General features: G+C 35.3%; 2 protein-coding genes across 2 annotated transcripts in view; both read right to left on the bottom strand.

Moving 5' to 3' along the window:
• LOC106051365 (matrix metalloproteinase-24-like) overlaps positions 1 to 2,249 on the bottom strand; it is a 100,143-nt gene extending 97,894 nt beyond the window's left edge. The window contains exon 1 of the mRNA XM_056011931.1: positions 2,015 to 2,249. The gene's annotated coding sequence lies outside the window, so the exon portion shown is untranslated. The remainder of the gene's footprint in view (positions 1 to 2,014) is intronic.
• A 6,614-nt stretch (positions 2,250 to 8,863) lies between these two features.
• The window catches only part of LOC106060275 (uncharacterized), a 295,644-nt gene continuing 277,819 nt past the window's right edge, over positions 8,864 to 26,688 (bottom strand). Inside the window, exons 14-25 of the mRNA XM_056012021.1 lie at positions 25,814 to 25,991; positions 24,674 to 24,881; positions 24,050 to 24,157; positions 22,624 to 22,825; positions 20,947 to 21,230; positions 20,123 to 20,368; positions 19,519 to 19,641; positions 17,904 to 19,065; positions 16,226 to 17,186; positions 14,738 to 14,998; positions 13,681 to 13,822; positions 8,864 to 11,847 (exon numbers count right to left, since the gene is read on the bottom strand). Of these exons, the coding sequence (XP_055867996.1) occupies positions 11,525 to 11,847; positions 13,681 to 13,822; positions 14,738 to 14,998; positions 16,226 to 17,186; positions 17,904 to 19,065; positions 19,519 to 19,641; positions 20,123 to 20,368; positions 20,947 to 21,230; positions 22,624 to 22,825; positions 24,050 to 24,157; positions 24,674 to 24,881; positions 25,814 to 25,991 (4,198 nt within the window). The 3' untranslated portion in view covers positions 8,864 to 11,524. The remainder of the gene's footprint in view (positions 11,848 to 13,680; positions 13,823 to 14,737; positions 14,999 to 16,225; positions 17,187 to 17,903; positions 19,066 to 19,518; positions 19,642 to 20,122; positions 20,369 to 20,946; positions 21,231 to 22,623; positions 22,826 to 24,049; positions 24,158 to 24,673; positions 24,882 to 25,813; positions 25,992 to 26,688) is intronic.

Genomic DNA, 26,688 nt, shown 5'->3' with positions numbered 1-26,688 from the left:
AATATAGATTACTTACAGTCTTATACTACAGCGAGTTGGAAATGGGGCGCTGAAAGACCTCGCTGTCCTTGCACCCCTGCTACCTGGCACCTTCGTATCCCACTGATTTTAACTCTCAAGTTTATTTAAGCACTTAAATATAAAAATAGGGGAAAAGAAGAGAAAGCGATAGGAACAAATGTTGAAGCAATATAATGGAACCTAAAGAGATAAGCGATAAAACCCCATTGAAGCTGCTGCCTAGATCCAAACAGTGGAAAATCTGACTAACATCAGCTGCCCAGTAAAAGTAAAACTGTATTCTTCCCTAGCAGTCTCTGTACTCCCATATGGTTGTGAAAGTTGTGGACACTGAACGCTGAGGCTGAAAGAAGATTCCAAGGCTTTGAGAGTAAATGTTACAGAAAATGTTGGGTATCAGATACCAGGAAAAGAAGACAAATGAGTTTGTACTGTTACGATACAGCACTCTGGCTTGCAAAAAAAAAAAAAAAAGAGAGAAACTTCTTAATACTGTGAAGACACGAAAGCTGAGCTGGCTTGGTCTTCATGTATGGTAGAACTCACGATCAAAAATCATTCTTCGGGGTACAGTGGAGGACGACAAAAGGGTCGTTCCAAGAATAACTGGCTGGACAACATGAAAGAATGGACCAGCTTCTCTCTTGATATCCTGCTAATGAACAGCTGCTGACCTCGAAAAATAGTTACGTCAACTGTCACAGCGCCCCCTAGGAGTAAAGTCAATGAGCAGACGATGAAAGAACAAAAAATAAAGAAAAAGAACATAAAGAGATTGAAAGAGATTTTGAATTAGACAAAATAAAAGAAGCAAAGGACGCCATATTGAAAGATTATTGGAGGTTTCCTTACAAGGGAGGGGGAATCTATAAATAGCTAGTTTGTGTGTGTGTGTGTATATCCAGTGTACAAGATAAAGAAAGTGTTCATATGGTATGTTCTTTTAAAAAAAGTATAAGATTTATTTCCCACATTTAAACCCAGCTAAATCGCTAAATCAAATTTTCTAAACTCTTCCATTTCTACCACAAGACAATTTCAATATAAAGGAGGCAGTAGACTTTCATGCTACGACTTCAAACTTATTTTAAAACAAATGACTTACAAGAGCGAATAAAAAAGATTCGATATGGTGATTAACAGCCACGCATATTGTGAAAATTGTAGCTTAATTTTTGTGTTAAAGTTGGCAACAATGATGTTTAATTTAGCGTGCGTAACTTTTTTTTTTTTGCTCATCGCGAAAAATCTCCAAATGTTACCAACAAAAAACTAAAAATTACTTTGTGCTAAAAAGAAAGAACTTTGATGCTACAATACTTAAAAGCGCAACAAAAAATATTATATGGTTTTGAATATACACGAGGGCGCGGTGGCTGACTGGTTAAGAGCCTGGCTTCCGAACCTGGGGTCCTGGGTTCCAATCTTAGTGAAGACTGGGATTTTGAATTTCGGGATTTTGGGGCACCCCTGAGTCCACCCAACTCTAATGGGTACCTGATTATAGCTGTGGAAAGTAAAGGTTGTGAGTCGTTGTGCTGGCCACATGACACCTTGCTCGTTAAGCGTTGGCCGAAGAAACAGAGTAACATCGTCTGCCCCATAGATCGCAAGGTCTGAAAGGGGAACTTTACTTTTTTACTTTAATTTGGATGTACATAGCTTGTTTTACTTCCCTTATTGTGTAGACCAGGGACATCAAAGACCCTATTTATAAACATCTCCGGAGCCAAGTCAATTAAACAGAAAAACAAAAGGTTACCTCTTTTTTAACATTTCAAATGACCCCCAACAAATTTGCATATGTCAAGTGATTTCTATTTATAAATACAACTTGCTTTGGTCTAGCATATTCTGATTTATACACTATGACAAGCGAACAGAATGACAGATAGTCTATTTTTAAATTGGTTATCTAAAAGAACTTGACGAAATATGACTAGTAGTAGTGCAGTAGATTTATCTAATCCAACGTAAAAGTGTAACAACTTACTCAATGTACAAATATAATCCATTAATGAAAGAAGTAATGTCCGAGAGTCAGCAGCTAGGTTTTAGGTCAAAACCTAAAGGCATCCAAGGATTGGGTCAGCGATGTCTAGTTTATTAGAGTCATGATTGAGTTGATAGACAACAACGATACCCGTGGCGCACACATCTAAACCTAGTTCCAATTGAGGGAGTGGAACACCGCCATTCATCTCACAGTTGCCATGCTCTATTCCCCCAGAAACGTACTCTCAAAGATTTGGTGTGGGGGGAGGGGAGCTACGTGCGAGGCGATCAAGTGTTAGCTCACGAGCAAGTGTGGGGGAGGGGGGGGGGAGAGACGAGGGCCAAGGACTGTGGATAGAGAGATCTCGTGTGTGCTCACCCATAGCGATATTTTCAACCTGTTGATATTTATATTTTACTGTCTTGATGAGATCTCTCTCTCTCTCTCTCTCTCTCACTCTTAGTTTATATTTATATCTATACGTATATCTATCTATATCTCTCTTTATCTCTCTATCTCTATCTCTCTATCTACCTACCTACCTACCCACCTATCTCTCTACCTACCTACCTACCTACATGCTTGCCTGTCTGTATGCTTATCTACATTCCTATCTATCTATCTATCTATCTATCTATCTATCTATCTATCTATCTATCTATCTATCTATCTATCTATCTATCTATCTATCTATCTATCTATCTATATTTATCTATCTATCTGTCTGTCTGTCTATATATATTGAGAGGTGGGGGGGGGCCTAGAGAGAGAGAGAGAGAGAGAGAAAGAGAAAGAGAGAGAGAGAGAAAGAGAGAGCGCAAGAGATTTTGTATCTAAAAACGAAGAGAGAAGGAGCGAGAGCACCATAAGGGAATTAGAAACACAGACGGAGAGTGTGTGTATGTGTGTGTGTGAGAGAGAGAGAGAGGGGGAGAAGGAAAGCATTAAAAGAAAGAGAACAGAGCAAATGGAAGTGAGGGAAAAAAAGTCCTAAGTCAACAGAGAGGAGAATAAGTGTGAGAATGTCAATCATGGAATAAGTCTTATCAACGTAATGATCTTTAATTTTAAAAGGAGCTCCCGAAACATATAAAAAAAAAAGCTTTTAAAATTAACTCTTTTACTTCGTACCATGCACCCTGAAGAAGTCTTTTGTCTAGCCCTCAGTGGCGTAGCTAGCAATTTGCCATCATTTGGGGGCCTGAGGGGCTTGACCTCTTTAGGGGGCCCCTGCATTTTGACTTTCGACATCATAATAATGGCGTAATATTTTATATTTAATGTAAAAAAGGTCCAGGCATAGGGGGATTTTCGAATTCCCCACGATCACTCCACCATAGCTACGCCACTGCTAGCCCTTTATAAATATATTGACTTTGTGGTTTTGAGGTTCAAACCCTTGAGTCAAGTCCAAAACAAATGAAATTCTTAATAGGACAACCAGTGGTGGATTTGAGTAGGTAAATAGATTGCTTGTGTTGGATTGTGTGTGTGTTGAGCTACAATGTAAATACACTTTTTTTAATATAATGTAAAAAGTAAAGCAAAAAGAGACGAGCCTTTTTTCAGACCTTACGATCTCTAGGGCAGATAATATTAAGGCCATCTGTTTCTTCTTTGACCTACGGTTAACGAGCAGGGTGTCATGTGACCAGCACAACGACCAACCACTTTTACTTTCCCCCAACTAAAGTCAGGCACCCATTAGAGCTGGGTGGACTCGGAGGCGCACTAAAAAATCCCCAAATTCAAAATTTAAGTTTACTCCGAGATTTGAACCCAGGACCCCAGGTTCGGAAGGGGCTTCACCAGTCAACCACCTACTTGCCCCAATCTAATTTAAAAGTACGCGCCATTTTTTGTAAAGAAAGAAATAGAAAACCGTTACGGTACGATTAGGAATTAATTATTTGTTTCGGGAATAGGGGAAAGTTTTTACTTAGTGACGATGACGTGATAGATCTCTAAAAAGTAAGAACGGAATAGGAGTCGAGATAAACAAGACGCTTACATAACAACGTAGAAATTAGAAGCATTTTTTAAACGGCTAGAAGTAGGTGACATTCTACAGTTCCCTTCATGATTATTAAACGTGTTTGATGTTCAACACCAGAGTCGACTACCTCTATTGATTGTTCGGCCTTTCGCCGGTGTTATCAGTTCCAGCATATTACGTTCAGTGTTACCTCCATTTAGGTTGGTATTCGACACCGTGGAAGCGCTTTAACAAAACGTATACATTTATTACCATTTCCATCATTTTATTATATACAATATACACATTTTGTTACAAAAATATATGTATTGTTTAAAAAAATAAAAATAATAGAACTTGAAGACTTGGCGGTCCCTGTATGAGGGAAGACATGGCTTCAATTCATCCCTGATGACAACAATGACACCATCCATCAAACACTGGAATGCAGTGATGCTAAAACTACGACCCGCGAACGACATCCGGCTCTTAACTCGGTGTTTTCGGGCCCTATTAGATGAATAATGAAATCGCAGACGCTCAAATCCATTGGTCTCGGCAATTTTTTTTCCGCGTGACACTTAACAAGAATGTCGGGAAATTGAAATGGTCCTCAGCCCGGGAAAAAAAAAAGGACACCGCTGCGGCAATGCATACACAGTTTTAGATAACATTAACCCTTTTTAGACGAACAGGGCTAAATCTGCATAACTGTATATTAACCCTATGAGACCGGTTAGCTTGCCCACCCATGGTATCTATTCGAGTTCCCACACCGTGCGGACGTGTGTGAGTTTACACAAGCCTCGATCTGAGATAACAATGATACGTCATGCCCATTTATCTGATAGTTCAGGAGCAAACAAAAATCTGGCACTTCAGGCTCTCCCCCCTCCCCCCTCTTTCTTTCTAAAAACAAATTCATTTGTTTGACATCACTAACACAGTACAGATATACGCAACGAAAGGGAAGTTTCAGGAGATACAGAGTCACTAAAAACGAAAGAAAAAGAAGCAAATTTGAGGAATCAGATTTCAGATAACGTATTCATGGCGCCATTAAAATACCGATAATGATATAACAATGGTAAACAATGTCAAGGACACCAAAAAGTTCAAAGCTGCCAACTAAATAAAAGTTAGAAAATGGAAGCGCTTAGCAAAATGTAATTATGCACTGCTAAAAGTTGACAGAATTAATCATAGGCAGTTGTTGTTTTTTTTCATATAGGCATAGTAAAGGGGAAACCAAAAAATATATATATATATTTAAAAGAAATATACTAGGAGAGGGCCGGCCTTAGATTATTGGAGTCCCTAGGCGGAATGAATTTGGTGGCCCAAAATGAAAAAAAAACAATAAATAAATAGCGAAAAAATACTATTTCGCAATTTATTTAAAACCTAGTGTATTCAAACAATAATATTATATAAGATAAGATAAGATAATAACACCATGCACAAGTTTTGCTATTTCTTCTCTAAAACAATTAATTGGAGTCTAGGCCCCCACTTTTTCATAGATGGCTGCCAAGTGTGCTAAAGCGTAAGGCCGGCCCTGACTAGGAGAAGAAAACCAACCAGTTTTTGTCTTGCTAAATGTTCACAATGACCTGTTAACTATTGTAAAAATAAAAAGCGCAAACTAAAACTCTATGGCCATATTACAAGGTCTTCGGGGGCTCGCAAAGACCTTCCTTCAGAGAACCAAGAAAAAGAAGAAGCAGCAGACAAAAAAAGCGATGAGCCCCTAAGACAACATAAAAGAATGAACGGGCCTGCCATTGAAAGATGCTCTATCCAAGGCATAAGACAGAGAGGAATGGTGAAATACGATCGACAAATCATGTGTGGTGCCCCAACGGTCCAACAGACTAAGGGATAGGTGAAGTTGAAAGTTCTAAATTTTTTGAAGAATGAGCTGAAAACATGTAGGTACTCTAAAGCACCGGAAACTATGTGCTATGAAATGTGTGTGCGTGCGTGTCTATTGGTTGATGAAATTTTTAGGAGGATTGGTGGCTTGTGAATGCATATGAAAGTTGCTGATGATTAGAGTTTAAATGTGCAGCTTGTGGGACGATGGAATGGCGAGAACAAGTAGATTTAAAATGATTTGAAATTTAGTTTTCACTTATTTGAATATCTTGAAATTGTGTTGCTATATATTTTCTATATTGAGACTGAATGCTGTAAATATTTGTTAATAAAAAAAAAGAGTTTTGGTTAGTAAAATATCAAATTAATTAAAACGTCTACAAGGGTAGCTGTCTGGATTTACATAACAACATCACATGCCCTATCAATAGTATCAACACAGGTATTGTCAACACTGACCCTATCAACACAGGCCATATCAAAACAAGCCTTATCAACACTGGTCCTATCAACCCAGGCCTTATCAGCACCATCCCTACCAACACTGGTTACATCAACAAATAGGCCCTATCAACACAGGCCTTATCAACACAGACCTGATCAACACAGATCCTATCATCACAAGCTAAATCAACCGCATCCCTACCAACACAGGCCTTATAAACACTGGTCATATCAACACCGACGCTAGCAACACAGGCCTTAACAACATATAGGCCCTATACACCCAGGCCTTAACAATTGGCTCTATCAACACAGGCCTGATCAGCACATATCATATATATCATCACAGGCCCTATCAACACTGTGATATTTCAGATACACTTTTTAACATGCTTCATTGACTGCCTGCAATGGACAGACTGTCACAGACTGGTTATTGAACGCAGATAGATGACACAGACTAGTGGGAAGAGGGGGGGGGGGGGGGGAGGAGAAAGTCTAGCCAGAGAAGTCGGGATATTTGATCAAAAATAAGACATGATCATAGAATCCTTGCCCCTAAGCTAAGTAAAGCATGTTGATCGATAAGGCAGCTTCCCATTGTGTGAAATGAATGCACGAGAGAGAGAGAGAGAGAGAGAGACAGACAGACAGAGAGAGGAAGAAAGACTGTGAAGAGCATTATGGACATTGGAATTTGATGCTTTTTTGTGTTACTTTGTAAACAGTAACTGTAAATCTATACGGATAAAAATCGTAAGGGTTGATCATGATATCTATACTAACCATTTGGGACTGTCTCGTCCGTTCAAATGAATTGATAAAAGTTTTCATCTCTGGTCGCTTTCGAACATTTTTATTCTGCCATTTTAATATAATTTAAATTAAAGAATAGTCTAATGCTAGTCAAACAATCAGAACATTTAAATTAATTTGTTTCTAACAAACGGACAAACCGATATTTTAATTTTAATAGTGAATAAAGAGCTCAAATGCACTGAAAATCAAAAAGTTTAAAACATTGTATAAATGCAAGAAGAACAAAAAAAAAAAAAAAGGTTCCTGAAAATATCCATTGAAATATAAATCTACGCTTGCGGAAGATGAAACTTTTATTCGCTAATGGCTCGGTTATGTCCCCTTTTCATCGCCTGCTTCTCGCTTTAAAAGTCAGCTAGTTAGGCGAACTGTCACAGCACCTCTACGAAGTAAGTTAAGGGAATGAATGTAAATATAATAAAGTCAAAATGACGCCCGAGCTGGCCAATTATGGGCAGCGTCTTGACTACTGCCTTAGATTTTAGATCCAACTTCATGCAAGTCAGACAGAAATATTGACAATTATTCCTCTTCCTTCAGTGATAAATCTAGATCTACAACCAGCATGGAAACATTTCTCTATACAATTAATCATGTTTAATTGTGTTTGTTTGAAAATCATTATTATATTTGTTTTGAAACAGAACAGATCATCATTCTCTTTGTTTCGACAAATCTGAGACGCTAAAAATAGAAAAAAAAACACTAAAATTCTGCTCTGTATTTTCAAATCATCATTCTCTTTGTTCTATCAAGATGTTTATTTCTGCTAAAACAATTATTCTTATTCTCGTTGTTCTGAAAACATGATTTTTTTTGGTTCTGAAAAAAAAAAAATTTCTCCTTTAGCCTGACATTTTGTTTTTATTGGTTGCATGTAGCAAAGATACTTTCAAGATCTTCAGATAAAACCTATATTTTAAACACTTACATGCACTGGTCGCCCCTAACGCCCCCCCCCCCAAAAAAAAAAAAGTAGAGTGACCATGAAGTCAAGGTAAAGCATGGACGTTATAGCTCAGACCTTTGTAATTGTAACCTTAGTCTGGGTGTATCTCTTGTCTGTCAGAGTGGAGTTAGAATCTTCTGACATCGCAAATAAATCTTAAATACAGAGCTGTCATAAAGAGGGCCTTTTCATCAGTAGCGTATTTAGACCTGAAAAGGCCCAATGGTATTTGAGATATGGGGCCTTTTGTAATTCCAGGGCTAAATATTTTTTTGGGGCCCTAACGTCTATGCAAGCTATAGTTTGTATTGCCTATCTGTCCCTGTTTTTTATCTTATCTTATATAATACAGACTTTACTTCAAAAAAGAAGATGATTACGTCCTACATGTCATGCATTCAGTCATGCATATTAACCAATGACTTAAATTCAGCCAAGTCACTGGTTTTCCTGGCTAGCTCAGGCAACCCATTCCATGCTCTAATAGCACTAGGGAAGAAGGACTATTTGTACAAATTTGTCCTAGCATATGGGATGAGGAATGTGCCTTTGTGTCTTTCTGAGTATTTTATTAAATTTTGTTTTTGTATTTGAAGATTATGGTTCAGTGTTTTATGTATGATTGCTACTTTACTTTTGAGTCTTCTGTCCTGAAGGCTTTCTAAATTTAGTGATTTTACTAAAGGTGTTACTCTAGTCCAATGTGAAAATTCGTTTGTTATGAATCTCAATGCTTCTTATAGTGACAGTTCTACTGACATCAACAATTAAACACTAGAAATAATTGACAACAAGGTGGAATTTTATTTCAAGACATTGGTACATTTTATATTACACGTGTATGTATATGTGTGTTTATGTTTTTTTGTGTGAGCAAAAGTAATGTGTGTGTATCAGTTTGTGTGTGCGTGTTTCCCAGCTCCAAACATCTGTAACATAATAACAAAACTGAAACATTTGTTTGCAAGGGGGTTAAAGGTTATACCATTCAAATAACAAGATTGTACCAGAAACAAATGAAAGAAAAAACTGACAATCTTTTCCTACTGTAGAACAAAGATTAGAAAAAAAATATGTATACAAATATTTAAAAAATGAATCAGGAAATAAACGTAGATATTTTAATTCATACAAAAAAATGATCCTCTATTATTACACATTATTTACATTCATTTTACTAGATTTATTTTATTTGTTAAATTAGGCAATTTTGAAAATGAATTATAAAATGAAAAAATAAAGATTAGATTCAAATGGCTCAAAGTTGATGCAAATGTGTTTTAGGTAACTATATCACTATCATTAAAGTATATTTTAAAATTATGCTAATTTAAAACAATTTTCTAACTGAAACATCATATAAAACAAAACAAAATAATAACAGCATAATTCTGAATTGCTAGGAAAATTAATTGTTCCATTTCTTTCAAACAACTACTTGATAGGTGGCAAAATTAATTCATATTTTTCATCCATTTTTTTTTTAAGTGTTTAATGAAACAATTATATAGACTATATAGACTTTTTTGACCTAAAGATAGCTGATTTATGTGACTATCGAAAACAATATTAAAATGTTATATTACATTTGTTTCAATTTTGAAACATTTGAAGACTGTGTGACTACAATTTATCCAATTCAGAAAATTGCCAGTGGTCCACTAAAGCAATTTTTACCCAGTACAGACACACACACACATTGTCATACTTCAGCTTCACTATCTACTAGGCTCAGAACAAAAGTATTTCTGAGACACTCCCAGGAAGTGCTGCAAGGATCAGGTCAAAGGTCAACATTTTGTCTGCAGATAATTGGCATGATACATGTCATGCAAAGGACATCAGGAAAAAAAAAAAAACAACAAAATGGAGGACTTCAACAATGACTGCCTCATAGACCTAAGGAAACCATAGCTTTTTAGTTTTTTTTAAATCAAACAGACTGAATTATCTCCCCTTTTTTCAGCAGATGGGGGAAAAAAAACTTCCTCTGCAATATTTGTGTTGCAGTATGATCAGGGTCCAACACTTAAGTAAAAGTCATCAATCTTACCTTATCTTTACAATCTTACTAATGGCTTATAAATAGAAAACTATAAAGGTAACTGCTTTGAAGAACTACCTAGTATATTGATTGCTACAACACTGAAAACAGTTTGTCTATATATTGGCTTCAAAGACCAAAAGTGCATTTTAAAAAAAAATTCATCTTAAAGTCAAGTCTTTTTAACCCAATAGATAAGGCCTAAGCAAATAAAAAAAATCTTTAAAAAAAAAAAATTTATAAATTTAAGCACAATTTATTATTAAATAAATAAACAATAGTAGAAAATAGATAGCTATGCCTAGTTTTTAAAAATATATGCTTGTAATACCTTTGGAATATAAATAGCTTAAAAAAATTCTCATTTTCCTGGGTGGGGCTTAAACACTGGGTTTACGAGACTGTTCATTCTAAAGATTTTTTTTTTAAATTTAAAAAATGCAATACATATCCAGTTTAGACTAAAAAAAGAGTCACCACGCTCTAGTTCTCTCGTCTAAACAAGACATTCATATAGGAAAGTTCCACAAGGTTTTAGGCATATAATGTAGAAACGTTCTAAACCGCAGAAGGAATTAATGGGTTAATCCTGGCTTAACTTGGGAAAGGGAAGAGGAAAAACAACAGAGAGCTAAGGGCTGACAGACTGAAGAATTAATTTATTGCAGCTTAGAAATCAATCAGGATTCATTCAGCATATATATATCTGCACAACTCTCGTAGCTTATACAAACAATCATCGAAATTAAACATGCACATCCTTATCATCAAATGACTTACAATTTAATATTTCATTGGAAGTACAAAATCAAAATAATGTAGATTGATGTATATATATATATATATATATCGGTATATATAAAAATAATACAAGTAAAAATGTTACATAGTAACTATAGTTATATCTAACTTAAAAACTATAACATGACATGGCTCGCTGATTCACAACTGTGTAGCATGAGTTCATAAAGATAACTATGAAAACAAAATGATTGGTATAAGAACAGGATGACAAGGTTATAAGAATTATGTCGGATGATTGATTACACATTTCTTTGATCATGTTTTATAAAACGATGTTGACCTTGTGAACAACAACACATAATGAAAGACATAAGCAAGTCATTAACTGAAAGTGAAAAAGAAATGAAACAATATGCATTTATATGGAAACATTAAGTTTATAGTTTGTGGAAAAATACTTTTCCATGTAAAACAACATTATGACTTATCTATAAATGTCAGGATGTTTAATAATAACGGTAATAAATGCAGGACGTTAACATCTTTAAAATGAACTTCACATCGTGACTACAGACAAAAGGAGATTTACAAATTTGATTCATAAAAGTGTGGGAAAACCAAAACTTTTTCCAGGGTTGCAGTTGTCTTCTCTTGCTACCTGTTCTCTTCTTTGTTGGCCTCATCCGTTTCTCCGAGGTAAACACCGCTCTCACAGCTGTCCACCCACGACTGGCTGTGGTGCATGGCCACAGCAGCAGAGTTGCGGTTGTCCTCTGCCTGGTAAACCCGGACACGGGGCAAGCGGTCAGACAGCAGCATAAAATGTCGTATGGTAGATGCGGTGGCGTGGCACAGCAGCCGGCCACACAGCAGAGCAGCTATCAGTGACGTGACGAGGGTGAGAGTCCATTGGGAGAGCTGGACTATCGGCCTGACCTCTTGGTCAATGAATGCTTCCATCACAGATAAACTCAGATCTACAAAGAAACAATTAAGATGAATACAATAATTAGTGGAACTGAAGGCAATGTCTGAATATTGAAGTATAATTTTTAAAAAATATTAAAAATACTTTTTTCAAAAGACAGATCTTTAAAATAAGGTGGCAAGATAAGATAACCAATGAGGAAGTGCTACAAAGAGCAGGGTGCCAGGACCTCCGCTATGTTATCAGCTGCAGACGCCTCGGCTGGCTTGGCCACGTTCGTAGAATGTCAGTAGGTCGACTTCCACAGGACATCCTGTATGGCGATCTAATATAAGGCAGGAGAGCCGCTGGTCGCCCACTATTACGTTATACGGATGTATACAAACGCGACATGAAGCTCTTCAAAATCGACACTGGCAGCTGGGAAGAGGTGGCACTAGATAGATCCACATGGAGAGAGAGCATAAAGGAAGGGTCACGGATTGCAGATGTCATACACAACAGAAGCAGAAAGAAGGGTGAAAATGCAATGGTGCCTGGTGATTATATATGCCCAACCTGAGATCGCAGCTGTGTATCAAGGATTGGCCTCTTTAGTCACACAAGAAGTTGCAAAGGGAAAAGATCGTCTCTCGAGATGTAAAATGCCACAGAATACCTCCTTTGTACAATTTATAGAGCGATTGTTTTTCTCTTAACAATTAATGAATGTTGGATTAAAAAACAATGGAACATTTTTTAACCTCCCTTTCCCTTCCATCCTGGTCAAGCGAATGTATGGATCTACTAGACTTTATAATATTCCAATGACAAGCCTTTAGCTCTAGCTCTTCTAGACTTAGAAGATGATATGCCAAATTTTCCTGACCATTAATTTATTAAACTCTTGAATGCCTTACATTCAGAAATTTCATAACCCTATAGTCCTTTCAAGAATGTAATTTTCTTTTCAAAACTGATGTTGGATCTAGATCTAGACCTAGTTCTCTAGCCAAATTAAAATTTATTTCTTTTTATACTTTGAAAAGTTATAATGGTCAAACTAGAGTTTCCCCAGTGTGGCATAATAATTCTTTTATCAGCGATATACATCAACTGTTAAATTTCTAGGAAAATCATTAGAGCTGTTTTTAAGATACGTGTTCAGGTTCCATGCAGGTTCCACCCACCAAGGTAATCATCTTCTTTTTTGAAGTAACGTCTGTATTTTATAAGATAAGGTTCCTCCATAAAGTTTTAACTTGAATAGAGGTAGAGTAAAAAAGGAAACTTAAAAAATTATATTTATAGGACACATGTGCACCTTTTTAGATCATAGCAAAAAAAAAAAGGTTTATGAGTGTCAATGTGTAACTACATTGCAGAGCATCTACTATTATCTTACCATAGAAAAAAAAATTGAAACATCTGCAATGGTACAATAATATCTTTCATACACTCAACCATTATCAATGCTAATTAAAAATTAAGGACTTTTTGAATCTAGCAAAGACTTTTAAGAGCCTTGGCATTACAGTGTTACACTAATCAAAGCTTGATGATATATACAGAATTTGACAAAGTTTGTTACATATATATGGTTTCAACAAGATTCACACACACACACACACACAAATTCTGTTAAGTTAGATAATCCAAACAACATTTGTACATCCTAAATTATTTTATATTATCTCCCTTAAAGAAGCATAATTCCTAAAACATTTCAAGCAGAAATATTTAGAAAATTTAACTTTGCTATGTGACTTCCTTTAAATACTTTAATCTTAGTTTTTTCTTTTCTATTGAAACATTTTTATTGTATTAGAACAAAATTCCACTTGCACAGAAGTTGAGAATTCTACAGAATAGAACATGACATTATCAAAATGTGAACCAGTACCATGAAATGTCTGAGCTTGTATTGGGAGGAAGTTACATCCCACAATTCTTCCACCAGGAAATTGAACAACATTCAGTTCTTCACAATCTTCTTTCTTTGCTTCCTGACACAACTGAACAAGTGTCTTTGTAAACATGGAAGACTGAAAATAAAATTTAATACAAATATTTAAATATATATATTTAAGTGATGTATGTGTGTATATTCAATAAGAAAGGAGGAATTGTTATTATTATTATCATGACCTGTAATTTGTGTGGTGTTAGCTGTTATCTCAATACCAACTCAAATTCTGATCCTTTTGTTTCTGGCATTAATAAAATTTCACATTTTCGGCCACAATCTGATATTGTAGAGGCCAGATTTCTAACATTGGTAAAAATAAGTATTTCACCTACAAAAATATAATAATATTACATCACTGCCTTTGAGTAATTGGATTTCATTATTTGAATGTTACCTCCCTTTGTTTTTTCTGCATTTACCTGACAACACAAGAATCAATTTAAAAAATTAACCAATTAGTTAATTAACTATTTTGTTTGGTATCTCAAGCAAGGGAAAGAAATTGTACTTGACTGAAGAGGTGGTATCAGTTGAATTAGTAACCTTTGTAGGTTGCCATTTTAAAGTAAGTTTCAATCAAACAGTACATAACTATACAATTTTCTATTTTCATGGTGCCTTGCTAGCAGAGAGGTCAGGGGTAAACATTCATCCAGATCTCCCTTTCCTCCCCCTTCTCATTAACCCAACTAGTCCAGATAAGTGATAGGATCTCAGCGTAGTGAGAAAGGTTGAACTATGAAATAGCTCTAAACAAAAACAATTGGTAAAAATATCTCTAATACATCTACACTTCGTATTTTTATTTTAAATAAAAGTATTTTTAAAATGTTTTTATTGTGACATCCGGCAACAGCCTGCATCAGTTTAAAAAAAATTTTCAATTTGATCTTTCTTATAACATTAGAAATGTAAAAGCTTGGTTGATTGAAATATACTGTAAAATTTAAAACTGACACTTTAATTACAAAGCCTAGATTTATGGATGTACCTGCATATTGACTGTCGCAAAAAACATGTCAGTCAATGTGGCAATCTCCAGGTCACACATTTCTTTTATCTGTTTCAGTTCATCTGTCAAGTGAGCGGCCAGTCCATGGAGATAACGGGAGCTAGTTTCCAGGTGCCAGTGGACATCAGCTGCCGCAAACTGACCACCAACTAAACTTCGAAAATGATCTTCTGTCAGCCAAAAGTTCATGCAGTAAATGAATATACAAAGAAATATGACAGCCAGAAATGTGATAGAGCCCTGCAAATAGAAGAACAGAATGTATCTAAATGTTTAATACCGTATAAAGGAAGTCTTTGAATATAACAAAACATTATAAAGCTTGCTTTGATCTTCAATCAGTCTTTTGGCAAAGAATTTAATATAAGCAACGGTGAGCTAATGAATCTAAGACTGTAGAGCATTTGATTTCAAATATAAGTCAGGGTTTTCAAAGAAATAGCTTGAAGATTGATATGATAATGGCACCGCCTGTACCCAATCACCAAGGGAGCATTAAATTGATATTTTGTTTTTTCTAAAAATGGTCCACTATGATTATTCTGAAGTAGTCTCCCCTTCACAATCTGTGATTGAATTATAGAGAATTCTTAAAAATTAGAATGAACAATACTTTGTTTTTCAGTGTAAAGAAAAAAACTTTGCAAATTTTTATACAGTTACATGAGACATGGGGAAATATATAAAATAAAGGAGAACTTATAGAGAAGTAGAACACTAGATATAGGTCAAATTTTTAGTCTGACTATTTGAATATCTTCCTTTCTATTAGTAGTAGTGCTGAAGCAAGGAGTGATACATAAATGTAATAGTTTACAAAAATAATGGTAGCACTAGACAATTCTTTTTATTATGAGAAAACATTAATACCAAAATTATAAAGTTGAAATATCTGGGTATTTGAAATATCAATAAGCCGGTATATGTGTTTATTATAAAGCTTATATAAATTCACTTCTGTCTTTCTGGTAAAAAGTGTGTCCACGTTAATTATTTCTCCAAAACCCATTCTCAGATCAAACTGAAACTTTGCACAATTATTTATTGGCATAGGCAACAAAAGTAACAAATTAAACAATTAATTACTGGTAATTCAATACTTTGTTAACAGCAATAAGGGAATTTTATACTTCCAGTATTCACAGATATGGCTAAATTTGTTGGGTTTAGTTCCCTACAATAATTGTTAATGCTATTTCTCCCTCATGCTTTCTCCAATCAAGTGGATACTTTAAACAATTATTTATTGTACCTAACAAACCATGAATCAATAAAAACAAAAATACTCAATTAGCCAATTAATTATTGGTAATAAATTGTTTTGTTTAATATAAGGGAAATAAATTGTACATTATTGGTAGATATAGTTTTAAGAATAAAGTTCTTCCCCTTTAGATAAGCTTTGCTTTTTTATAAAAGATTTATATTTTCCTTGTTTTATTAGAATCCATTAGTTAAAGAACCTACCTGCCAAACCAGTGGAGACATAAAAGATCTCTGAAAAAACTTCTTCACATCATGGTACCACCGTACCAACAAACAGCGTTGCATTTTCAACTCAACCTCATCGGTTTTATTCTTCTTCTTGTTCCAGATTTTCTGGAGAATGTCGTTTTCTTTGGACTTGGGAAAGTCCTGGAGAAAGGTCATCTCTGGCTCTTTCTCTGTGTACAGCTGCTCTTTAGTGTCTACATAGAAGCCCGAGGATTCATCCAGAGGGTTCTCAAAAGCTGGCAGGTGGTATGCAGTTTGAATTTCTAGGACATGCTTACAGGTGTCATCAGTAGGTATTCTATCAACATATCCATTTCGGGTGGCATATAGTTGGTCACTAAGCCAGGAGACACGATAAGCAAGCAGAACCAGGTCAAGGGTAACAAATATTCCAATCAGAATATAAAAATTAGTTGAGTCCTCCTCGCTGCTATTTTCTGATTCATTTTTAGAATCATCTGAATCACTCTCTTTTAGAGCTTCACTATTTTTTATTAATGACTCATCCTTAGATTGTATGCCGACAACAGTGGTTTCAAGTTTGCCATGAGAATGTTCATCTGACTTTCTCCTTCCATACTCTGGGACGACAGATTTTGGTGTACGCTCGCTGTAATATCCCTCATAGTTTTTATGAGACTTGCGTCTTGAGAGTACAGCCTTGTTTGACTTAGATTCGCTTGAAGAAAAATCCTCGTTGTCTGGGTTGACCTTCAGATTGCCGCTGAGGTTGAACTCATCAGCCTCCCGTTTCATTCTCAAGTTTGTGGAATTGTTTTCTAATTGCTCCTCTGCTGGGGATGGATCCAAAACTGTGTAGATGTAGGAATGAGAATCGTAATCAAATTTGGGTTCAATGGTCAGCAGGTGTGGGGAAATTGGAGGGAATTCAATATTTAAAACTGGTACTTGAGGTTTCTGAATACTGGATAATCTGAGGAAGACATAAGAAATACAGACTATCTAGTAACATTTCATTGAGACACAAATGTAAAGGTGTAAAGGTGCTGGGTCCTATTGGCCTTTTATTGGTTTTAATTTTAAATATTGCATACATAACAAATTACATTTTTGAAAGGAGATGCAAAAAAAAAGAATGTTCTCAACATTGTATGAAAGGGATATCTTAAAGTTTCTTGAGTTTAAACTTAAATCATTTAATCCGGTGTTTAAACTTACATCATTTAATTTTGTGCTCGTAAACTTTAACCAGTTAATCTTGAGTTTAAGCTTTAATAATTTAATATTCAGTTTAAAATTTCATTATTTTTCAGTTTAAAAAAAAAAACACCTAGAAACATTTGCTTTTTGTCCTCTTAAAAACTGAACAGCTAATTCTGTAGCTAAGTTGTCAAAAGTTTTCTATTAAAAAAAAAGTAATTCTTTGAGCCAGTTCTTTTGGCTGCAACTGCAATTACTATGAATAGACATATTTTGAAATGGTTGTGAAAGACTAAAAATGTTGCCTATATGAGCAGTACAACTGTTTTTTTTAGGATGCATTTGTAAAAAAAAAAAGGTATCACAGGAAATGATTGCATAAACTAATAGAGATATTTTTTTTAAACATTAAACAAAATAGCCTTAAGCAAAAAATTAAAGAAATAAAAAAGTAGTATAAATTATATTTTAAAAAAAATATGTTAATTACCGTCCAAAAACATTTTCTCCCACAGCAAGCAGCTCATCAGCTTTGTCAATACCCAACCAAGTAGCAAACTGCTTGACCTGGGTGGACGATAGATATTTTCTGTTAATGTCTTCACCATCCTGATATAGAAAAATCTGCCGAGGCACCTGAAGCCAGTCGTTGAGGGCCACGTTACGGAGGAAAAGGAAATAGTTGGCCTGGAATCTGTCCACAATGGCATGAATGGTCTTGTTGCAGTTGGTGATGAATTCATTTATCTGGCCCAAGTAGGCCGACACGTTCTGTTGCAGGATAGCATTGGAAAGTGAATACACTGTGCCATTGTCCATAAACATGGCCTCAAGCTGCTTTTTTGTGGCAGACTCATAATCATGCAGAAGTCTTTTGTTTTCGTTTTCAAGGTGATGAATGCAAGATTTTCTTCTCTTCTGGTAAGTATCAAACAGTTTTAATCTTTCCTGATCTTCAAATGCCTGAATCTCAGCCAAAGATTTATTCACCTGGTTAAGCAGCTGTTTTCCGAGGTATCCAGGTGTGGAGAAGTTGGACCAAGTGGACGACTGGATGTAGTAGACCAGACAGAAGGTCAAGGTAAAGGAGAACACTGCGCAATAGATGACATACAGAAAAATAAACACCTTGATGATGCAATCCTTCCCTGGTTTGACCTTGGACGCTAGGACAGAGTTAGCCGACTTCTCACCGTGGTTATTTAGGGTTTGTGTTTCCCCTTCGGTTCCAGAGGTGTTTGGGCTCTTGAAGGTGGCCACGTTTTTATTGATGCAGTTGTAGGCTATACAGACAGCCAGCAATAGAAGCAGGCTAATAACAACAATGAAAAACAGAGGCAGCCAAAAGGTATAGTTCTGCAGGAAATTATCAGCAGACTTCACCTCTTGCGAGGTTTCTGCATTTTCTGGCACGACCTCATCCACATGAACAGGAGTATACATAGAGGACAAAACCAGATTGTGGGTTGTGACGGAATCATTGACCTGCACCACAAATATGTCCGGAAGGTCACTCTTGTTAGTGACGAAGGTAAACTCAACAGAAAACTCCTCCGGACAGTTGATTAAAATGTCAAAGTAACCTGCACAGCCGGTCATCAATTGAGTGAAAATTTTCAGACTTATTACTGTGGGGCAGTTTTCTTGTAAACCTTTCAAACAGATGAAAAGAAAAAAAAGATATTGAAATAAAATAATGTTTTCAAAAAGACATTTAGGATTAAAGAAAAAAAAAACAAAGCAGAAGTCAAAAATTAGAAATGTTACAAGAAAAATAAAGATAACCAGCACAACGACTCATTGCATGTATAGCCCCTTTGTACATCTTTTTAACATGCATGAATAGATTGACTTAGGAACAAGCGTAGGACGTAATCATCTTCTTTTTTGAAATAATGTCTTACAAATTAGTTTCAGCATATGAAACGAAGAATGTGCCTTTAGTGCTATAAAGGAAAGAGCTTAGAACATTGGATTCTGAGGTGCTGACAAACAAAGATCAAATACACTTCCTTTAGTTTGTACATCAGATACACCAAAAAGATTACTATTTATAGTTTTTTTCTGCCATGTGTGAAAATCGCCCAATAACATTAAGTATGTACCTGAGAAAGTCAGCTTCCATGTTGCTGATTCATGATGCCAAGAAACTTTTCCATACAAACTGTTTGGATTGAGTTTTCCTTTCACAATGGATCCTTGCAAATATTGTAGCACAGACTTCCCCTCTGGATAGAAAATACAGTTTTTAATACATGCCAACACACACACACAATTTAAATTAAACCTGACACACAAACTAGCAAAATATAAAAATTGTTTTCAAACAAAAACAAAGCTCATATTAGAGAAAGAACTAAACAGCTACTGCCATATCTTCTAATGCTGCACATTTTACTGGTACTATTGCCTGAAGGAAGGTCTTTGCGATCTCTGTAGACCTTATAATATGGCCATATAGTTTTAGTTGGAATTTTTTAACAGTGGTCAACATCATGGGGCCCAATTGTTGTAATATACCTGTCTCTAATCTCTTCGTTTGTGATGCAGTCTTCAACTCAAAATATCTCAAAACATTTAAAGTTCTATGCTACAACCCATGAATGTAATGAAGTTGACTGATACAGCATCATACAAATCTAGTTCAAATAAAGCTATTTTACGTCTTGATCTAGAATGCTTCTGAATATAGATCAATCAAGAACTTACTCTCCACATAAAACTTGATGTATGGAGCCTTGTCCCTATGGTACATCTGATAACTATAGCCAGCATGTCGAGGGCTGCTTGTTCCTTCCAATGAAGTCTTCCTTGCCATGATTGGTACATAATCCTCTTCTTTGTAAATTGTCTGATTGGGGTAAACCTGAGACCAGATGAAAAGACATAGTTGTATGTCTGGATAGTGATTGATAAACCAACAAATTACTATTTGTTGCATTAACAAATCATCAACTTAACTCTTTCTCTCCGTAATTATTTACCACATTCTGGTGGAATCAACGCTGGTATCATCAGTTAGGAGAGAAAGAGTTAACAACTATAAATGATGACTGTGATAAGGTACATACAAAAAGGTAAACAACAAATTTCAGACAAACAGATTAATGTTTTCACTCATTGTTCTATCTTTTTTTTTAAAAAGCTATAAAAAAAAAAAACAACTGGTGTTGTTACAACTGAAATTCTTTTTCATTTATTAATTTACTAAACATGATGATGAACAATTTTGAATGATATGTAAATATGTAATGAAGAGAACAGTCGTGAGTCAGTCAGCTAAATACATATGTCCATAAACCTTTAGAGAACTAAAACCTGTCTCTCACTAAAGCCACCAAAAGTATTCTGTGTTTACTTTCGCTACACTTTAAAATCTAGTGATATTTTTCAATTGGTCATGTCTTTGTCACCAAGTTAAAACCATAACCCTTTAATGAAACATAACATGTTACAGTTGGAACTCAGGGCTGGAGTTTGCTGGTCAAGGAAAAGCAATACAAAATAGTTTACTCTTGACCTATGTGTTACTTATGACCTATTGACCTTTGACATGTTTTTGTTGCATCCGTCCTTGTGCCAGGAGAGTGAACTGTACAGGAAGGGCTTCTCAAACTGGATGAATGCTTGTTTGGGAAGAGAGCTGCTGGTGAAGGTTCTCTTCTTCATCAGCTCCTTGGGACTTTTAATTTCTCTGACAATGAAAGGCTTCATCAGACTGTCTATGTAGTTTCTCAGTTCAGGGTGATCTCCAATTAAGATCAGATCATCCTGGACCTTGAATCTGGTGTCATGAAGAGCGTTGATGAAGTCAAAGCTGAAATTTAAAAAAGAAAACACAAAATTAAAATGACATAAATATTGATTCAAACCACAAGCTTTTGATGTGGCTTACAAAACTAAAAGCCTTAAGAATGGCTGTATGAAAGATGAATAAGTAAATTGATATATTGAAATAAATGAGTAACTATGAAAAGAAAGACTCTAATAGACTCAAGGATTACTTTAGTGTAAAAGCTGCTTTATCTAAATTAATTAAAGTAACAAATTGTCCCAAGTTTGACTTCTGCTAGTCTTCATTTCCTGCTGACCTGCAGGAGGTCTGGTCTAAGATGCAATATTTTTCATTTCTTAAGTAATGCCCAAAACGTATAAACTAAAACAAAAACAATGTGAATATCAGACACTGTAAGGATGTGGTGAACTCCTGACCTATGGCTTTCACATGGACACAAAAACATTTGTCTTTGAACAATTCCAAGAAACACCACAGGGATAGATTAAGAACAAAATATATATTTAATAAAGAAATCAGATTAAACTGAAACTGTAAATACTGCCATGAAATGTTGAAAAATTAAATATACAACAAACTATGAAAACTGCCTTATACTGTCCTTCCAATGTTAGTCTCACAACTCAGGCCTCTGACAACAATAACAATCTCTCAAGGGACATCACTCTACCCCCAACCAAATGGATCAAAAAAATAACAACAAATAAACCTAGAAATCGTTAGATCTTACACCCAAGATTCTATCAAATGCCATCCACAATACAACATAAAAAACACAAACACCACAAAGGATATATGTATCTTAGCAGAAATGAAATCCTGAAACTGCCAAAGAATAAGTTGTTGGTTGAAAGACAATTAAAAACTAATCTTGTTATGTGCAATACAACAGAGATTTGTCAGGGGGTCATTTATGTAATATAGTTTTATAATTGTATTGGCTATTAAAATTTAAATGTTCTGTTAGACAAGATTGTTTGTTTAGCCAACAGAACACACAAAAGCAATAAATTAAACAAAATGAAAAATCTGGTACTCATTAACTCTTTCTCTCCTAATCGACGTTACCATCATTGATTTTGACCTCATTAAATTAAATTAAAGTTTAATTGTATAAACTTGAAGTTTAATTATATAAAAAGAGCATGCATTTTCCTTTAATTCTATACCAAATAAAACATTTTCTGGTACCAAACAACAAAGCTATAGAAGCCTAATCATAACAGGGTAGTGAAATAGTAATGAGCAAAATGAAGAACTTCAAAACGTGGAAAAATAATTATGGAGAGAAAGAGTTAAAGCAGTGAGGACAAAGAAAAGATCTCAGATACAGCATGATAATATCAGTTTCTCCAGATTAAAGATTGAAAACCATGACCCCTGGTTTGGCATTGACATATGAGTAAATAAGTACCTAGAAAGCCTTCTTCCATGGTCTTCTTTAGATGTGGCGCTGACTGTGAAATGCTGAGGTGTGGTGTTGAAGTTAATGGACGGAGCTCGAATGGTGTAGCTAAGGCTGTAGAGATTGGTTGGGGGCTGATACTTTAGATGGCAAGCAAACTGACGCTCAATGGAGTCAAAGTGCGGGAAGAGTGAGAAAATATTCACATCACCTGGAACAGATTTGTTGATAAAAATAAAATGTAAGGTGGTCTAAATGCATGCAACTACTCCACTGTTCAAGACACTGCTGCCATACAGCAAAGTGTTCCAACTTTTCATAATTGAATGCTTAAAACTAAAACTGTTGCTCCTTCTGAATTATAGATAATCTACATCCTAGTCCAGAGGCACAGTGGCTGAGAGGTAAAGTGTTTGGCTTCCAAACCAGAGGGTCCCAGGTGAGATTTTTAATTTCGGGATATTTAGGGTACTTATGAGTTCCTCCAGCTCTCATGGGTACCTGACATTAGTTGGGGAAAATTAAAGGTGGCTGGTTGTTATTTTGGCCACATAACACCCTTGTTAACCATGGGTCACAGAAACGGATGACTTTTACATCGTCTGCCCTAAACACTGCATGGTCTGAAAGGGAAACTTTACTTTTTTACATCCTAGTCCAAACCTTTCGCAGGATGACAGCAGGCAGAGTTGGAACCCAACACCATTGAGATAACTGAATGACAGTCCAATGCGCATACTGCATGACCAAGCTGCAATTCGTAGATGCCCAAACTACGACCTGTGGGTCACATCTCGCTCTCCCTACCATCTAAATTTTTGCTCACACTGCATACTCAAGTTCTACAGGATTGGTTCTGCAAGATGGCAAATTTTTTGTTTTGGAAAAGGGGGGTGTGGTGTGATTCTTGCCTAAACACAGTTGTGAGAAATTTATATTATATCCCTGGTCATGCTGTATGAGGGCTGGACTGTCATTCGGACTTCTAGGTGATCCTCGGCTCATACCCTGCCTGCTGCCAACCCCCCACCCAATTTTTATGCTAACAATATCATCTCACTAGCAGAGTTCAGCTAGAATCCTGTATGGCAGTGCAGTACAATGCAGGTGAGGAATACTTGTAGTTAGTATTTTGTTTTTTAGTTCAGCAGTAAAATAAAAACTGGCTATAATTAGAAATTTTAAGTATGGAGCAAATATTTGGATTGCAATTAGGGAACTGAAAAGGTAGAAAAAACATTTGTTGCTATCTTTAATGCAGAAGAATTTTAAAATGACTCAAGACTTTCTGAAATCCATTAGTTTCCTGTACATTCTCTCCCCTTAATGGGCTGCATCTCTACTACACTACTTCTCTTCTTTTCCATCACTTAAAGGGAAACAACAGATTAAAAAGTTTTCATATGCTGACACAAGAAAACATGGATTCTTTTACCTTTAGCACATTCAACTGTAGGTTGAGGACAGGAGAAGCTGTAATATTTCTTACAGTGGTTCTGCAGGTAGCACTTGAGTCCACAGCACAAATTGTCTTGTAGGAATGCTGGGAAAAAAACAGAAAAATCAAAAACATCTTCATGCACCTAAAAAAAAAACTTTTAACACTAGTTTTAAAACTGTAACAAATATCATTGTTTTATAGAAATGATTGAATATATAGGAATAGAGAGAGTGTGTGTTGGTTTGTGAGCTTTAGTACTTGTGTATGTACCATGTACCATTATAGTGTCTAAACAATGTTATCACAGGTGTTGTAAATATCTCATCCTTGGTTTTGACCTGATTGAGCCTTTCATAAGATTTGGATTTCCTAATGAATAATACATACACTCTAGAGAGAATAAAATTTGCGAAAAGTTTCTTTTTATCAACTTGATAGTTTATAATGAAACAAAAAAAATATTTTAAAATATTCTTTGCCAGCGTAGTCAATCATTTATTGAGAGAATTTTTAATTCTTTAATTTTTTTTTAGTGCAAAGAAATATAATGTAAACATCTTATATTTTAAATCCTGACAAAAATGATTCACAACAAATATATCATAAAGATTCATTTACCATCCTCAGTTCTGTTGCTTGTGGCTGGACACACAGGTCGAGATAAACATTTCTCACATTCCTGTCTGGACAGGTCACAATCTCTAGAAGGAAACATGTACTCCTCCGTGGTGGGGAGGGCTGCTTGAAAGACTTTTCTCAGAATGTCCGTCTCCTCAGTGCAAACAATGCTGTTGGGACCATCTTTCAATGTGTCAAGTCTCTGAGCCTGAAAGATGAGACAACAGAAAATTAGCATAAGAGCAACTGCCAAGATAGCACATGTAGTACCTCTTGAATAAGCATCTGCATCAGATGTGGAAAAATATTCAGATTATAACTGAGTTTGCATAGTTATGTGAAAGACTACACTCATCCATAATCTTTGGAATCAAAGACACTGTTAATCCTCAGAATCAAAGACATTGTCATTACTATTGTATGTGTTTTACATTGATCTGGGTATAATTTGTTCTACTAATCTGGTTAGGTTTTGTTAAATGGAAGGTAGACAAAAGATAAAATGGGAAATCATTAGGAAAAAAAAGTACATTTATTTGGCAATCTCATTGTTAAAGATGTATTATATATATAGATATATTATATGTATTATATTTATTTAATGACAACAACAAGGACAGGGCCTATCACAGTGAAATTGACCCAAGTCAAAACTGTTATTCAAATACAGATGATGTTTAATATTTAAAAGGCCAAGGTTGAGTCTCTGTCTATAATATCACGTTACCCCTATGAAGTCCTAACACCAACTGACGTTATTTACATAAATAATCTCTAATCCAACTAAGTCATGACATCACTAAAAGTTACATTCAAATTCTGTCAACTATGGTGCGTCTCTATACAAACTAATAATACTAAGTAAGTGTCTCACAGATTCCTTTCGCCACTGTGATAGGCCTTGCCCTCTTTGTCTGACCTCGACAGATTACTCTGGAGACGTCTGAGTTTCTGGTACGGGTGTATTCAATGCACTTAACTAGCAAGTAGCAAGACCTACACATGTAACAAGTAAAAACAGACTAAGTCCAAACCGTTATTCAAAATACAGATGATAATTCATATTGAAAAGGCCACAGTCGAGTCTCTGTCTGTAATAACTGTCACGAATCAATCTATACTATCAGTTCATCCACTTACATTCATGTGGACACATGGTGTGTTGATGTTCCACTTCAAGTAGCGGTCGCCATCTTTATAATTTTGTGGACACCTTGGCACTGACTCATCCTTAGAGTTGCAGCGGACAAGTTGAGCAGAGGATGTCCTGTTGGCTATAATCTCTAACTGAAGGGAATAGTAATCAGGTACTGGGTGTCTGAAAAGATTAGATTGTGTGTTCAAAATGAGATGATTTGAGTCCAAATAAAATGGAAAAGATTTATTAAAGTTGTTTCCTTTGGAGTAAAAAATATTTCAAAAATATTATTTCTCTTTTATGATGCTGAAAAACATGAATAAAAATATAAAAAAAAATAACATGTTGCAAGTCAACATAGTTAAGTACATATTTACCAGCTGCTAAAATAAAAAATATTACAAAGAGAAAAACAAACACATTCAAACAATATAGAAAACATTGCTTTGTTACGCAGAACTTTTGATGAAGATCAGATCATTGAGACAAACTTTTCATTGAACAATTATTGAGAAATATCTATACTGTGCAGCATTCTAAGACACTAAAAAGAAAATTCAAAATCATCTCATGTATGGCTTTCTCCAGAGAGCTCCAATGATAACACCAGCACATTTCTTAAAAAAAAAATTCCATTAATTGGGCTCTCCAAACCTGGCAACTAATTAAGATGGAGATGTATGCAATTTGAGTACAAAAGTTGGATTCAAATGTTATCTGAATGAAACAAGACAGGAAAGATTTTGTTTCTTCTTCTTTTGTTTTTTAATAAATACTTTAAGGATTATTAAAAATGTTTTACATGTTTGGGATGTTCAGAGTTAAAGTTAATTTACTTCCTAGTCCAAAACTCATGCATGATTATAGGGAAGGCAGT

The sequence above is a fragment of the Biomphalaria glabrata genome, chromosome 15 (genome assembly GCF_947242115.1).
Source record: "Biomphalaria glabrata chromosome 15, xgBioGlab47.1, whole genome shotgun sequence".
Classification (NCBI taxonomy): Eukaryota; Metazoa; Mollusca; class Gastropoda; family Planorbidae; genus Biomphalaria; species Biomphalaria glabrata.
Note: the sequence above shows the minus strand (reverse complement) of the source record. Positions and strands in the feature narration are given on the sequence as shown.